We start from the raw sequence: 14,436 nt of genomic DNA, 5'->3' as shown, positions 1-14,436 counted from the left end.
AAAAAAAAAAAAAAAAAAGCCACAGAAAGAGATATTCATAGCAAAGAGTCACATTTCATAGCAAGAATAATAACAATTTTAAATAAGTGGAAAGATCCAATGGCAAATCATACACACCAAAAAAATGAATGAAGCTTTAAAAAGAAAAATCAATCTGGAAGATCACAAAGGCTCCCTAAATAGATCACCTCTATGTGAGGCACTAGGCAAAAGCATATTTTAAAAATCCTGTATTTTCTATATTGTGAGAAGGTGCACAAATGGAGATAGCTGGTCCTACAAATTCTAGGGCCCTATATAGAACATTCAAAAGTCTACTTGGGAAATTGATTGCAAAGGGGGAGGAAAAGTCTTCATCCCTGAGTCTTACCTTGGGTGTGGTGGTGGCAGGGACCTGTGGGGTGGCTGCCTGTGCAGCCTGACTGGACACAGAAGTGGATCTGTTGGGTGAAGCGCCTCGTGATGATGGCCGGGATCTTCGGCCTCGGGGTCGGAAAGCAGCCATACCCTGGCTGGCACCGTCTGCTAAAATGAACTTCTCACGCAGTTCCATGTTTGTCCTTCCTTTGGCTGGTTTACACACACACAACAATGCACACAAAGAAAAGAAGGAAAAGAAGAGGTGCTCAATCGTTTATGGGGAAGAACAGCCACCTGGCACCAGAGATCACGTTGAGAATTTCAAGAACATCTTTTTGCCATGCCAACTCCAACTCAGCATAACAAAAAGTTAAATGCATTCCTTTACAATGCATTCCTTTTGGATACAGGTGAGTTTGGGGAGGAAAAAATAAAGTGTGCTTATTCTAACACTAGACACCAGCAAGAATAACCACTATTAAAGAAAGTGTCAGCATGAAAATGGAAAGCTCATGCTAAAATATCATTAATCCACCAGCTACTGATGCCCACATGGTTTCATTACCCTCTCACCACACTGAGAAGACAGACCAGTAAGGCAGGGACTGTGTCTTTTGCATGTACTATTGACGTAAAGAGAATGCCAGTATTTCAACATTGGGATTAATTAAACAATATAATTACACAGAATGAATGATGGCTTGTTAGTCATGATGACAACATATAAACTTCTGGGTTTTTCACTTAAATGAGGCAGCTAGTATTTTTATTTTATGCCTTGAAAAACTGTTTTACCAACATGCAATAACAAACACCAGACCCAAGGATCTGTGAGGTAATCAGTGATGCAGCACTCATACAAACACATATGCACACGGAGAACACTCCACAAGAACCCGATGAGCAACGTGTTAGCATGTGTTTGATCACTTATAACACCTGCATTTGTAACACAACCAAAGTGCATCAAATTTTCAGACTTTAAATTTGGAAGCACCAGCTCAGCTGGATATGAGTTAAGCCATACGCGATGGATGAAGCATGTTATTTTAAAACAAATGACTGAAGCAAGAATGGAAAAGTAGGAAAGAGAAAAGGAAAGAGGGGAGAGGCAAAGAGAGAGGTTGCCAACCTATAGTAGGCTGAGTAGTAGTAATTGAAGAGTTTGATTCCGAACGTAACATTTTACTCCCATGATGATGAACTAGAAAAAATGACACAGGATACCAATCACATTAAAGAATACTGTTAGCAGAAGAAGAAAACAAAGTACAGTAGTTGAATATGCAAAGGGTGCTCAGATCCGGCCTTTAGCACACATTTTAGAAGAAAAGTTGCATCAGGAAAAGCAGCACTCAAAGAACTGGCTCAATAAGAAAAATGTATTTGGAAGACTGTGCCACAGCCATGCTAACCTTCGTAAGCAACCCAACAGAACACAATGTGTTCTGATTTCTTCATAAACGGAGATGCATTTCACCTTAGGCTACATTATTTTCAAAATACACAACAAACAGGAGCTTCTGTTCTTGTTTTACTTCTCTCACAGGTGTGTCTTTGGTCAGGAGAGAGCAGGGTTACTGCATATGATTGTATAACAATCCATGGTGGCCTTGGCAGAGAAGCCTGATGACTCTGATATGTCTATGTGTACCAGATGGTGACACCATCACCAAAATCAAGAGGACCTACAGGAGGAAACCTGGGCTCCCACTTGGGTAGCCGAAGGAGGCAGCACTGACATGAACATTTGCTGTTTGCTAAAAAGGATTACAGTGAGCTCACAGGTTAAAGAAAATTATAACAATTTTATTGGGTTTTCTTTGGGGGAGTGGGAGGGGAAGAAAAATGGGCCTACTGAGTAAATGGTACCTAATTAGAAATTGCAATTAAATGACCACGTGTAACACAAATTGGCTAAGAACTTAAACATTGACAGAGGATCTGAAAACAGAAAAACTAAAAGCTAACTTAGGACTTGGGGTGGAAGATATGTAGAGAGCTATAGTATTATATGTTTATATTTTTAATGTTCTAATCTGCAACTTCAAAGAGTCAAGTTAGCATTGGATTATTATTTAAACATTTTTTAATTACGGCTTTCCTCACCTGCCCTTCATTTCATAAAAACTTTGACCTTTAAACTTTTATTATCCAGCATTTTCAGTCTTCATCGCCTCAGTTTTCTTTTCTCTTACTTGGCTATGTAATAATAGACAAAATCCTTTCCTTGGTTGGTGTAATTGTTTGGAAAATCATAGATATAAAAGTTTCCTAAAGAAAATGGATTCTAGTATTTCCTGCCCACCATATTCATCCAGAAGAAGAAGAAGAAAAAAAAATGAGAAGAACATGGTTTACATGACTGCCACAGGTTCTTTGGGAACTTTAGGCTGACAGACCAATGTGAAACATTCACTATTGGAATAAATGACCAAAATTATGCCCAGTATGTTTTGGTGTTGGAAAATAATATAAAATTGAAATACTTTCATGATGTTATCATGATAAGCATCTCCTTACCCCTGCAAGGATCATTTTTCACTAAGAACTCATCAAGTGCCATCCATCCACCTCCAACACGAACCATCACAGTACTCCGCAGGATCCGGACCAGTCGCAGTTGCTGGGAGTCTCCAAACTGTTCAGTGAAGAAAGAAAGAACCTCTAGTTGTCAATAATAATTCTAAACTGTAGGATGATGTGCAATTTGCAGTAGCTAAAGCAACCGACTTTAATTTCTTGCTTAGTTCGTAGCGATTAGTAGAATCTCAGAAAAGGGGGTTTGTAATGATTTGCGTTAGACAGCTGCATGCTGATTTAGCCCAAAGGAAACAGTTTGAAAAAAAAAAGATTACAAAGGTTATCAAGTATACTATCAAAGCTTTGGTCCAAAAAGTATTTTTCTTTCTTATGACAGAAACAATATTAGTAAGGCAGTAATTTTAAAATGTTTCTAGGAATTAAACATAGCCACGAAAGTAAAGCATTGGCCCACTTGCCCAGGGCTTATCTAAAATAAGATGATTCTAAGAAAAATTTAATAAGCTTTGACTCTTCATTAAAACTATCTCTTACAGTAAAACTGCTTTCCACTGAAATCTGTGAGAAATCTTTATAAACTCATTTTGTTTTCTCTAAGAGCAGTTTTGACTTAAGAATAAAGTAAATGAGTATGACTCACACAAATTTTACAGTCAACTAAAATTTCTGCATCCCTAATGATCTGGTAAAGCAATTTGTTAAAGGCTGGGTTAATATGCCATTTTAGATTACCGTAATATTAGAATAGCCAATGACACATTATTAATGATATGGCTGCCAAATCTAAAAGGTTTCTCTCACAGTTGTCTGTACCATAATTGTTGATCCTAAGAGGCTATCATCTTTTTCTTGCCCTTTCAATAGATCTCCAATAATGTAGATATGCTACAAATTCTGCAAGTCCTGAATAAATATCGAGATTCCAGGTTTCTGATCACAGGTTTATGTTTTGAAAGCCTGTGAGAAATGATTTTATACTTTAAATCATTTCTAATAGGTTCATGTCCAACTCATAAAAACTACCAGACTAAATTTCATGGTTGTTACCCCAGCAGACAAGAAAGCAAAATGAACAGTCAATTAAACATAAATGGCTTCTTTGTAAAGCAGGTAACATACAATTGTGACTTTATTTGGGCTCATTATGGATAAGCAGAAAACTCTAAGTAGAAAAAAATCTGCTACTTTTTAGTGTTTTAATATTGAGTTTCAAGAAGAAAACCCAAAAACAATACCAACCAAACCCCTTGGGATCCTAAAACTCAGAAGGACCTAGATAGCATGTAAAATGCACCAGCAGGAACTCATGTTTTTCCACCAAACTTTTAAAAACCACTATTTCTAAATCTTTTTTTCTTAAACATTGAGACTTAAACTTTCCTATAATTGTTCCTGAAATGTTAATTAAAATTTAAAAATAAAAGTGTCAATTTATTTTGTTAGAAAAAATTGGGTGCTGCTAATAAGCAAAGGGAAAGGAGGGGATTTAAAGAAAATTACCCTTAAGGAACCAGATAATGGGACTAGATGATTTTCGTTCAAGATTATACTCAAAACAAAAGTTATAAGGAAATAACTAAAAGTTCCTTATAGAGATGATATTTCAAGTGTAATAAATACAAATAATTTTCTATTTTAATAAGGTATTCTCCAGACAACTAACACTGTCTTCAGAATTTCTCTAAATTTTCCCAATAACCAAATCACAAGACAAGAGAAAACAGACTAATGTTGCTGACTGTGCTTTCAGTGAGTAAAACCTTTTGAGGTAAGTATTTCTCTCATCCTCTCTGCAAATAAAAGATGCTCTCTCATGTGCTGACTCCAAAAATTGCAAGGACGGAAAAGTAACATTTTATGTTTTATATCATAAATAATGGAAGTTTTAAAAATAAATTATTTGCTTGCAATAAATGAAGGTAATAGATAATTTGAAGCTTGAGATGTAATATGGCTTTAAAACGGAGTGGCAGAGTCATATCTAATGTAATATGGTCAGGTACTATAGATAGCATGGTTGTTTCCAAAGTATAAAGTTAAAAAAAAAAAAAGCTCATGGATATGTTTAAATCAAAACAGAGTAGCTCTTGTCTTTAGTTTCAAAATTCTGATCATGATGTAGTGCCACTACACAGTTCATGCTGACTTAAATGTCAACGTAAACATTTTATATTGACTTAAGTGCCAATATAAATATTTGATCAAGATGGCATAAAATGTGACTTTAAGATTCTGCATATGTTACAGCAATAACTTTCCTCAAAAGGAATGATATTACTTAAAGCCTACGGAGTTAACATTTCTATTCAGAGGATGCCAATCCCCAAAAATCAGTGATTTTGAACAAATGGCAAATAGCTTTTTTGGAGAGAACTGGTTACTTGCGGCTGAGTGCCAAGGAGACCTCTTGGCTCTCTGTCTTCCCGTGTCACTGCCTGAGGCTGATCCTCCTGGGCTACTGTAGACCGTATGTCCTAAATAGTTAAACATCAATGAGCCTAACACAGAGATGTGTGGAGAATCAAATTTGTGTTCCAATGAGTATTAGCATAAAATATATGCCCATATTATCAAAAATGAGAATTAAAAATTGCATTTGTAACATTGTAGCAAGCCAAGCTACAATTCATTATCTGGTTTGCTTAAAAGTAATCTCCTCATTTAAGACACAAGGCAAAAAGGAATCCTGGATCAAGGACCCTTATAGCGCTTACAGAAACACCACGCCAACCAACAATGTAGTAGCTAGGGAGACAGCATGGGAAAGATTGGCCATGGCAAGCTTTAATGACTATGAATTAAAGTTAAAAAAAAAATCATCAGGAACTTGAGAATACATTCCACTGGTTTATACCTGATTTCCCAGGAAGAACTGATAAAAATGAAAAATGGAAGAAAGACACAATTAGTTCAACAGGAAACTTTCTGTATGACTCTAGAACATACACACATACTCACACTCTGTGCTTCTGGATGTAGTATCTAGTTTAGAGATGTGCAGGCACCCAGTTTGAAATCTGTCCCAATTTCAAACCAAATAATCAGACTATTTTCTGTACACATATTTTTGAAAATCTTAGGATTTCAAATTTAAGTTAAAGTTTTGAATACATTGATGACTATTTTTTAATATGGAAGTATAAAAATAAAATTAATGTTTCATTTGTAAGTAACACACTGTATTGGGGAAACTCAGCACATTTCCCATCTAGCTACTACATATAAGAGATGTTCCAAAAAAGAAAAAAAAATAGAGAAAGAGTAATGAAGTCACACTGTTCTTCTGTTTTGAAGACAGTGAACCAAGTTAATTGAGATTTTTAATAAAAGCAAAAATTACTGCACAAGTGGAGAAGACATTATCCTCTTTTTTCCTATTTATTAAAGTGAGTTCATATTTTTAACTTTGTGGTTCTGGATTAGAGTAGCTTTCTTGTTTGAAATCTGAAAACTTACCTCTAATCATAACAAAATATAAAATAATATGAAGCAACCTAAATATGTGAGATTTGAGTATTTTCTTGTGAATAACTTTTCTTTAAAGGCAATGTGCATGATGTAGATGTCAAAGATATTTCCTAATATGCAAAATGCAGGCTACCATTATACAAATTAAAATGTTAAACGTAAGAGTTTCATATACCATTAAATTTTGATATGAAGTAAAAAACAAATAAATAAGACTCCTGGAAAACAACGGAGATCAAATTATATACAGATTTCAATTTATGTCCTTTAAAGGAACTACAACATTATTTTGAAAACTTACCCTGTATTTATTATCACCAATCTGTTCAACTTGAAATCGCTTTGCACATTTACACTTAGCTACCTGCCTTGTCACCTGCCAAAAACAATGATGAAATATTTACTTCAATGTTAATACTACATAGTAGAATCCTTAAAACTTTGACACTACAATTAAAGTGAAAATAAAATGATTGTACGAATTGTGCATGATATCCTGGCAGAACATACTATCAGTGTTGTACGCAATGGAAAGATAATGAGTACCTCATCTTCGATTTTGTCAGCATCTGTGATAGGTTTATATGCATCTTTATTTGGGTGAAGGGCTGCTACAAATTCATAGTAGTCAATATATCCATCACCATCTCTGTCAAAGATGTCTGCAACTGCGCTCATCTCCAAGCGACTGGTTGGAAACTCTAAAATTTTGAAAACAATGATAGGTAGTGACTTGTTAGTTCTTTCTCAAGGTATTCTGAATTGCACATTTTAATCTCAATGTGGCTGGTTAAATAATCAGTGATCAAACATGTTAAAATCCTTTTTAAAAAAACTGATTTACATCATAGCAAATGAAGAGCTATATATACTCTTAACTTATCTTTAATTACTACATAGGTGAATCATATAAAATGCTGTTTTTTTTAGGTTGAAAATGTTTAACATTGGCAATTTTATATGGTTCAATTACTAGTCAAAGAATAATTTATGTGAAATTTACCTTAAGAATGACATCTAGTAACATCTGTCAGGGAAATCACATACAAATGATTGGGCCATCAAACAAGAAGGTGATAAGTATCTTAGGAAGTTTTACAGAGTTCTAATTTCCTACTAATGACAAAGTTAGATCAGAATGTAAATTAGAATGAAAAAGAAAGGGACTTGAATTTATTGACTTCCTATTACACATATGCCAGGCAACACACACACACACACACACACACACACAGAAAATACCTTAAGAATCATATATTATTAACTTTATTATTCTAACAAGTTCTCAGCCTCAGTGGAGTGAGAGAACAACGTATCTGTGATCACACAGGTAGTGAGTGTTCCTGAATCCAGAGCCACAGATTTTACCAAAACACACTTTTTTAAGGGTAGTGACTTCCTAGGCAACTTATAAGGCAATGCCTTATTAGTAACACAAGTTCACTGGACCCACAATTTTAAAATGTGCTTCTTTCCTTTAAAAACTGTATTAGTTACAGTCATCTGTCTTGGAACTTACTTGAGGAAAGAATTCCATCAATAAATTCCTGCCGTGTTATTTTCCCATCCTGGTCTTTATCAATTCTCCTGAAGAAGTCCATCACTCGAGATTTCTTGTGATTCATCCATCGCATGTATTTTTTGCGCCAAATATCAAAATCAAAGTTAGCAAATTCTCTCAGCTAAAAAGGACAAAAGGTATTTTGGTTGAGTTAATGTTGTACTAAAATTATAGATTATACATATGAATAACTTTTTAAATGATTCTCTAGGTAGTACACATATCCTTTCCATTTCAAAAAGAGGTATGATCTTGCAAAGGGGACTTAGAAACATTTTGGCCTTAAAATGTATTTCATTTCTGTCACTGATTTATCTTTACAAATAAAATTCCAAAAAACTTACGCTGTAAATTTCTGATTAATGCCAAAGTCATAAAGGTGGTCTGGCTCTAAGTACCACCACTAGTCATGCTCACTGGGATAGCAGGTCCACCTCAATAGCACTTACCTAACCCTTCGCTCTCTCTCCCTCTGCACTATCAGCCACTCTCTTAACTCCCCAGGGCTTCTAAAAATTTCCCAATGGCAGAATCCAAAACTTGAAATCTTAGGTAATCAAATACACACAATCAAAAGATCTGAAATATCAATGATTATATTTGCCAGGCAGAATGGCCAGCAAACATTATGTCAAGTTAGATTTTATTCTTAAGGAATCAGCTTCTGATTGTTAAAATATAATCATTTTTTTTTTTACTTTATTGATTCCCTAAATCCAAATCCCATATATCAATGTTTCACAAAATCACACATACTTGTGGTATTTATTTTGGAATTTAAAAATGTACTCGAATAGCAAGAGTTTGCTTATTATCAGAAAAGTTAAAAAATACCAAGATTTTGGCGATGGCAATGTGTTACGAGAAATGAGGGCAAATGACAATATGGTGATGAGGGTATGAATTTCCAAACCTCCTCCAGCCTGTCCAAGGCATCATTGAGTTTCCTCCTTCTTTCCAACGCCAGGAGCCAGACTTGCTGCCATTTGCTCACCAGTAAGTTTACCCTAGGATTTTTGGTTTCAATTTGTGTCTGTGACCCAGAGGGATACAAGCTTGATGCTGGAAAGCGTTTTCCTGTGAAGATATAACTTTAGTTAGGATGGCAGTTTCCAGGGTTCTGAAATGTGTTAAGGCTTGACCTTTTTTGCTCCTAGCTAAGACTGCATAAACTTAATTGTGGGTTTGTACAAGTAAAAGTATCCTAATTTAGATGATGTATAATGTCAAGGTCCAAATCTGTTTTCCATATTAAGGATCACACACTGTTCATGCAAGTTGAAGAAATATCTCTTGACAAGGGCATTTAAATACTGGAAACCTCTCTCAATAAATTTACACTTAAAACATCTTCCAGCTTAAAATTCATGCCATTTCAATGACAATGAAGCATGCTGTGATCCTCCTGTTTGTTAAAGGAAATCTCACAGGCCAGTGAGACTATCTCACAATGAGTTACATCAAACCCAGCTGTCCTTTCTAGAGAAGAAGGCAGAAAGGGAGAGCAGAAGAGGGCAGCGGACACTGGGCAGTCACAGGAGTCAAAGCAAGACACTTCACAAATGCCAATAAAATATGGCAGCATGTGTATGGGACCCCAGCCTTTGCCCACATCCATTTTCCACTGAGATTGCATGTTTCCTGTGCATAGTCTCAAACCAAGTTTACTGCCTTACTAAAGTTTCCTCCTGCTTTCTGGCTGTTTTCCACAAGTCTCAACAACTTCACAAAACAATGACCTTAACAAATTTTTCTCATCTTACTAAATGGCTAAATATGACCTAGAAAAATTACTGGCCTAGGGTCATACAGAATGTTAAGTGTCCCAGCTGAGATTTACAGTACAAGAAATACTTGAGCATTTAACTATATGCCTGGAAGTATGTTAAGCATTTTATATGTACTAGCTCATTTAATTCTCACTGCAGTCCAAAGAGGTTATAATTATCCCCTTTTACAGATGAGGAAGCTGAGGTTCAGAATGAGTTTAAGTAACGTGTCCAGGGTTATGTTTCTCAGTTTGGTAAGTGTTGGAGACAGCCAAGGAGTCTGGCTATAGGGCTCTTAATAGTTTACCTTGTCTCCTTGTGTAATAAGTAATTACAACAGCTCTGACATCATTTCTTTTTAATTAAAAAATTAAGTAATACACAAAATGCATTTCCATTCAGAAATGCATAAAACATATAACACAAATTGTGTTTCTTTTAAATTTTCTCCAAGCTAACTATGATTGTTTTTAACGTCATGTCATGCTGTTAAAGTAGCTCTAGAAGTAAACAGAGCCTGAAGTCACATGAACATGTGCAAAAGCTATCAGACTGCTGGCCACCAATGAACAACTAAGTCATGAACGTTATCCAGGTCATGGTCATTTTTATTATGCTCAGCTTTAAAGTTATATATATAACAGAAGAAAAATGAGACAATGCAAAGGGGGTGATGATTTCGTTCTTATTGTAAATTTTTTCAATTTTCTTCTAGCTAATATGAAAGATATACTTTAAGACAATAAAGTTACATATAGAAACCTGGGTATATTTTTTCTTTATTTTTAAGTACGTTTCTACAATACTTGAGCACATGTATTCTTTCAAGAAAGCATTTCATGATATCTAGTGCTCATGTAAAATCACCAACTGCCCCCAAATTTCAAATAACTCAAAATAAAATTAGCTCCCTTGTTTATTGACATTTTAAAGAAATTGATCACTGCTTACTTCCTGCTCGTCCCTTATCCAAGACTGGAATATGGGATTGTAATGAGGAAGGATCAGCAGCTCTCCTCTTATAGGTCTTCGTTACTTTATCAACATCAGGCTGTTTTCTGGTCATTTCCTCCATGAAGGTCTGAAATGAAAGAAATTATGTCAATCAAATAAGAGTATACTAGAGAAAACCATCTTCAGAAATGAACTAAAAACAGAAGGATGAAAGAACCATGTTATTATTTCTGAAGAAGAATAAATCATCATGCTTTATCTTCAGGGTAAAAAAAAATCTAAACCATCATAATGCAGCATTTACTAATTTTTAAAGAATATAAAATATGACTGGGTGCAGTGGGCTCACACCTGTAATCCCAGCACTTTGGGAGGCCAAGGCCACCGCAGGTGGATCACCTGAGGTCAGGAGTTTGAGACCAGCCTGACCAGCATGATGAAACCCCGTCTCTAATAAAATTACAAAAATTAACCAGGCATGGTAGTACGTGCCTGTAGTTCCAGCTACTGGGGAGGCTGAGGTAGCAGAATCGCTTGAACCTAGGAGGCCAGAGGTTGCAGTGAGCCGAGATTGCTGGCCCACTGGCCCACTCTGGCCTGGGGCAACAGAGTGAGACTCTGTCTCAAAGAAAAAAAAAAAAAAAAAAAAAATACGTACTTACCTACTATACTATATACTTATAGTATATATATATATATATATATATATATATATTTATATATATATAAAATGTAAAGAGAGTACACTGAAAATAAAAATAATTTGTTTTAGTTGAATAACATACATGAACATATGAGAGAAGTCATGTGAATAAAATAACTTGTCTGTGCACCAACCAAACTCAGGCTTCCAAACTCCTCAGAAGAATCTTTAGTGAGCATCTGTCTACAAAGAAACTAGTTAGCTAGGATGTTTCGAAGAACTTTTCTGTGGCACATTTCACCTACATATTTGAAATATTTAAGATGGCTTTGATTAGGCAACACAGCGAAACCCTGTCTCTACAAAAAATGAAAACATTAGGCCAGGTGGCATGTGCCTTATAGTCCCAGCTACATAGGAGGCTGAGGTGGGAGGATCACTTGAGCCCAGGAGGTTGAGGCTGCAGTGAGCCATGACTGTGCCATTGCATTCCAGCCTGGGCAACAGAGTGAGACCTTGCCCCTCAAAAAAAAAGATGGCTCTTTGATATATTATGACATACTGCATCCACATTTAATGTGGACATATCAAAATATTCATAAATAGGCTATTCCAAGGATGGTAAAAGCTATTTGGGTTAAAGTATACTACCATTGCATTTAAAAGGTTTAACTACCTTGCCACTGCTTATCTCCTTGGGCTTATTATTATTATTTACTAGGTCTCCCTATATTTGGAATATGCAGCAAAAGCTGAGGAAAGGCAGAGACTGTGAAAAATGATGGGAAAAAGGAGACCCAGACAAAAGGGAAAAGTGAAGTAACACCTTTCTGGAATATTTGTCACACTGAAGAATTCTAATACCTCTGATCACAGGGAACATGACCTGGTACACTTAGGGCCATTATAGACATTGATGTCTTAGACTTTTAAAACACACACACACATACACACAACAATGGCAACATTAATTGCTTAACCAACTGAGCTGACACTTAATATTTCTCTTTGTAAATGCATATTAAACAAATTGTGAGCAATCAAGTAAATCAAAGTGAGTGTGATACCCATCATTTGAGTCTACAACAAGTAGGATATATAGGAAAAGTGCTTTTCTAAGAAAGACAACATGTTCCCTTTTCATACGATGTATTTCAAGTGGTGACAGTCATCTTCGAAGACATAAAAATGCAAACAGAGCAATCAAACAAGGTACCCACTGAAGCCAGGGAGGTGGAGGTGGGTGAGATCACCAAAAGAGGGAGCAGAGTGAGGGAAGTAGAGAGCTGAGGATAACACATAAGGAGTAAGGAGAGCTGACATTAAGAAGGCAAAAGGGAGAGCAGGAGTGAACGTGTGACAATACCACGAGTATAACCCCACAGAGGACAAAGAAGGAAAGTTTTGCAAAGGTCACAGAGGGTTCCTGTAAAGAGAGGTTTTAGGGTGGCTACAGAATTGGAAATATAATTGTAAGGAGCTAAGGAGTCTGAAGAAGTGAAAATAATAACAAAGCAGTGTTTTGAGAAGTACAGCAGTGAAAGAAAGAAAATATCTGAGAAAATGGTTAACAGGAGTTAGGATTATATTTATTTTACCTGGTGTTCTGCAATGAGTGCTTTCACCTCTTCGATCTCCTGGGGGATGACTTCTTTATCCTTATCAGTAAGTGTAGTTTCAGCCCATTGCAACCAAGCCAGCAAAGCTTCCAACAATTCCTGTTTGGCAATAAGCCCAGCCAAAGCACTTGCTAATCTCTGCTGATGTTGCTTTGCCCAGGCCAGCACCTGTCAGAGAAACAGAAATTTCTCAGAATTTCCTCCAACTTAGTAAAATAATTGCAGTGATGTAAAATAAATAAATTTTAAATGACAATTAGGATCATCCTGGGTTAGACCCATAATGCTTCTGGTCTTTTTAGATTCCATTAGTGGCATCAAGATCTGGGTCGAGGAGGATATGAGAGACCACGATGATGTTCATCATCTTCAGAATTTAAAGATGCATGTCAATCACTCAGGCTTCCTTTTGCTTTCTAATCTGAGTTCAAATATGCATTCTCTGAAGGATCAGGTAAGCTTACTCCATGTGGCACAGAGTAGAAATGTAAAAAGCTAAGATATTGGCAGGGCACAGTGGCTGACGCCTGTAATCCCAGCACTTTGGGTGGCCGAGGCAGGCGGATCACAAGGTCAGGAGTTCAAGACCAGGCTGACCAACCTGGTGAAACCCTGTCTCTACTGAACGTACAAAAAAATTAGCCAGGCGTGGTGGTGCGTGCCTGTAATCCCAGCTACTCGGGAGGCTGAGGCAAAGGAATTGCTTGAACCTGGGAGGTGGAGGTTGCAGTGAGCCAAGATCGCGTCACTGCACTCCAGCCTGGGCAATAAATCGAGACTCTGTCCAAAAAAAAAAAAAAAAAAAAAAGCTAAAATATTAAATACAGAATTAATTCACTTTATGTATACCAATTCACTCCACCAGTATATACTGCTCCAAAACACCATCCAACTGCTGGATTATTCAACAGAAACAATGTGGAAGGAGGCCAAAATGTTATATAGTGTACTAAATATTTGCCTTCAAATTTTCCAGGGATATAGCTGCAAAATGTCTTTGACCTTTTAAAGAAAAGTGAATTTCAGAGACTGTAATGCATACAAGAAGCATATTTACAAGAACATTTTCTATGTAGAGGTCTCATTTTCCCATGGCCATAAGCGCATCTTAATTCCTAAATTTCCCACACCCCTCAACTCTCTAAGCTATTGCTACTCTGAAGATTATCTGAGACACACTGACCTCCTCAAACCTCGCCCGGATGATTGTTATCCAGTGCTTAATGGTGGTGATGGAGTCGGGGTGGCAGATAGCCAAAACAGTGTCGCCCATAGTGGTGGCTTTATTTAGTTCAGCTCTCTTTTCTTCCAGTTTCTTCATGAATTCCTACAGCAGAAACAAAGACTTCAATTAACTGTTGGCATTGGCTGAAAACAAAACTCTGGTGACATTTGTTTGATTGCCAGAATCAAACAAATAAGCAAAAACTTCAATTGGTTTATTCACAGTGGAAATCATTTACTAATTGGGGAGGAAAGGGGGACAAAATAGAAGAAATACTTTTTTTTTTTTTTTTT

The 14,436-nt window shown here is 36.3% G+C and overlaps 1 protein-coding gene across 1 annotated transcript in view; it reads right to left on the bottom strand.

The window, feature by feature from the left end:
* Positions 1-14,436, bottom strand: part of DST (dystonin) — a 387,485-nt gene that overhangs the window by 5,431 nt on the left and 367,618 nt on the right. The window contains 10 exon segments of the mRNA XM_017893233.1: positions 371-570; positions 2,884-3,001; positions 5,759-5,776; positions 6,674-6,748; positions 6,919-7,073; positions 7,892-8,054; positions 8,847-9,010; positions 10,654-10,783; positions 12,898-13,086; positions 14,102-14,245. Coding sequence (XP_017748722.1) covers positions 371-570; positions 2,884-3,001; positions 5,759-5,776; positions 6,674-6,748; positions 6,919-7,073; positions 7,892-8,054; positions 8,847-9,010; positions 10,654-10,783; positions 12,898-13,086; positions 14,102-14,245 — 1,356 coding nt within the window.

This window comes from Rhinopithecus bieti, unplaced genomic scaffold (assembly GCF_001698545.2).
Source record: "Rhinopithecus bieti isolate Rb0 unplaced genomic scaffold, ASM169854v2 scaffold_23303, whole genome shotgun sequence".
Lineage (NCBI taxonomy): Eukaryota > Metazoa > Chordata > Mammalia > Primates > Cercopithecidae > Rhinopithecus > Rhinopithecus bieti.
This window is presented reverse-complemented; position numbering and strand designations above follow the sequence as displayed.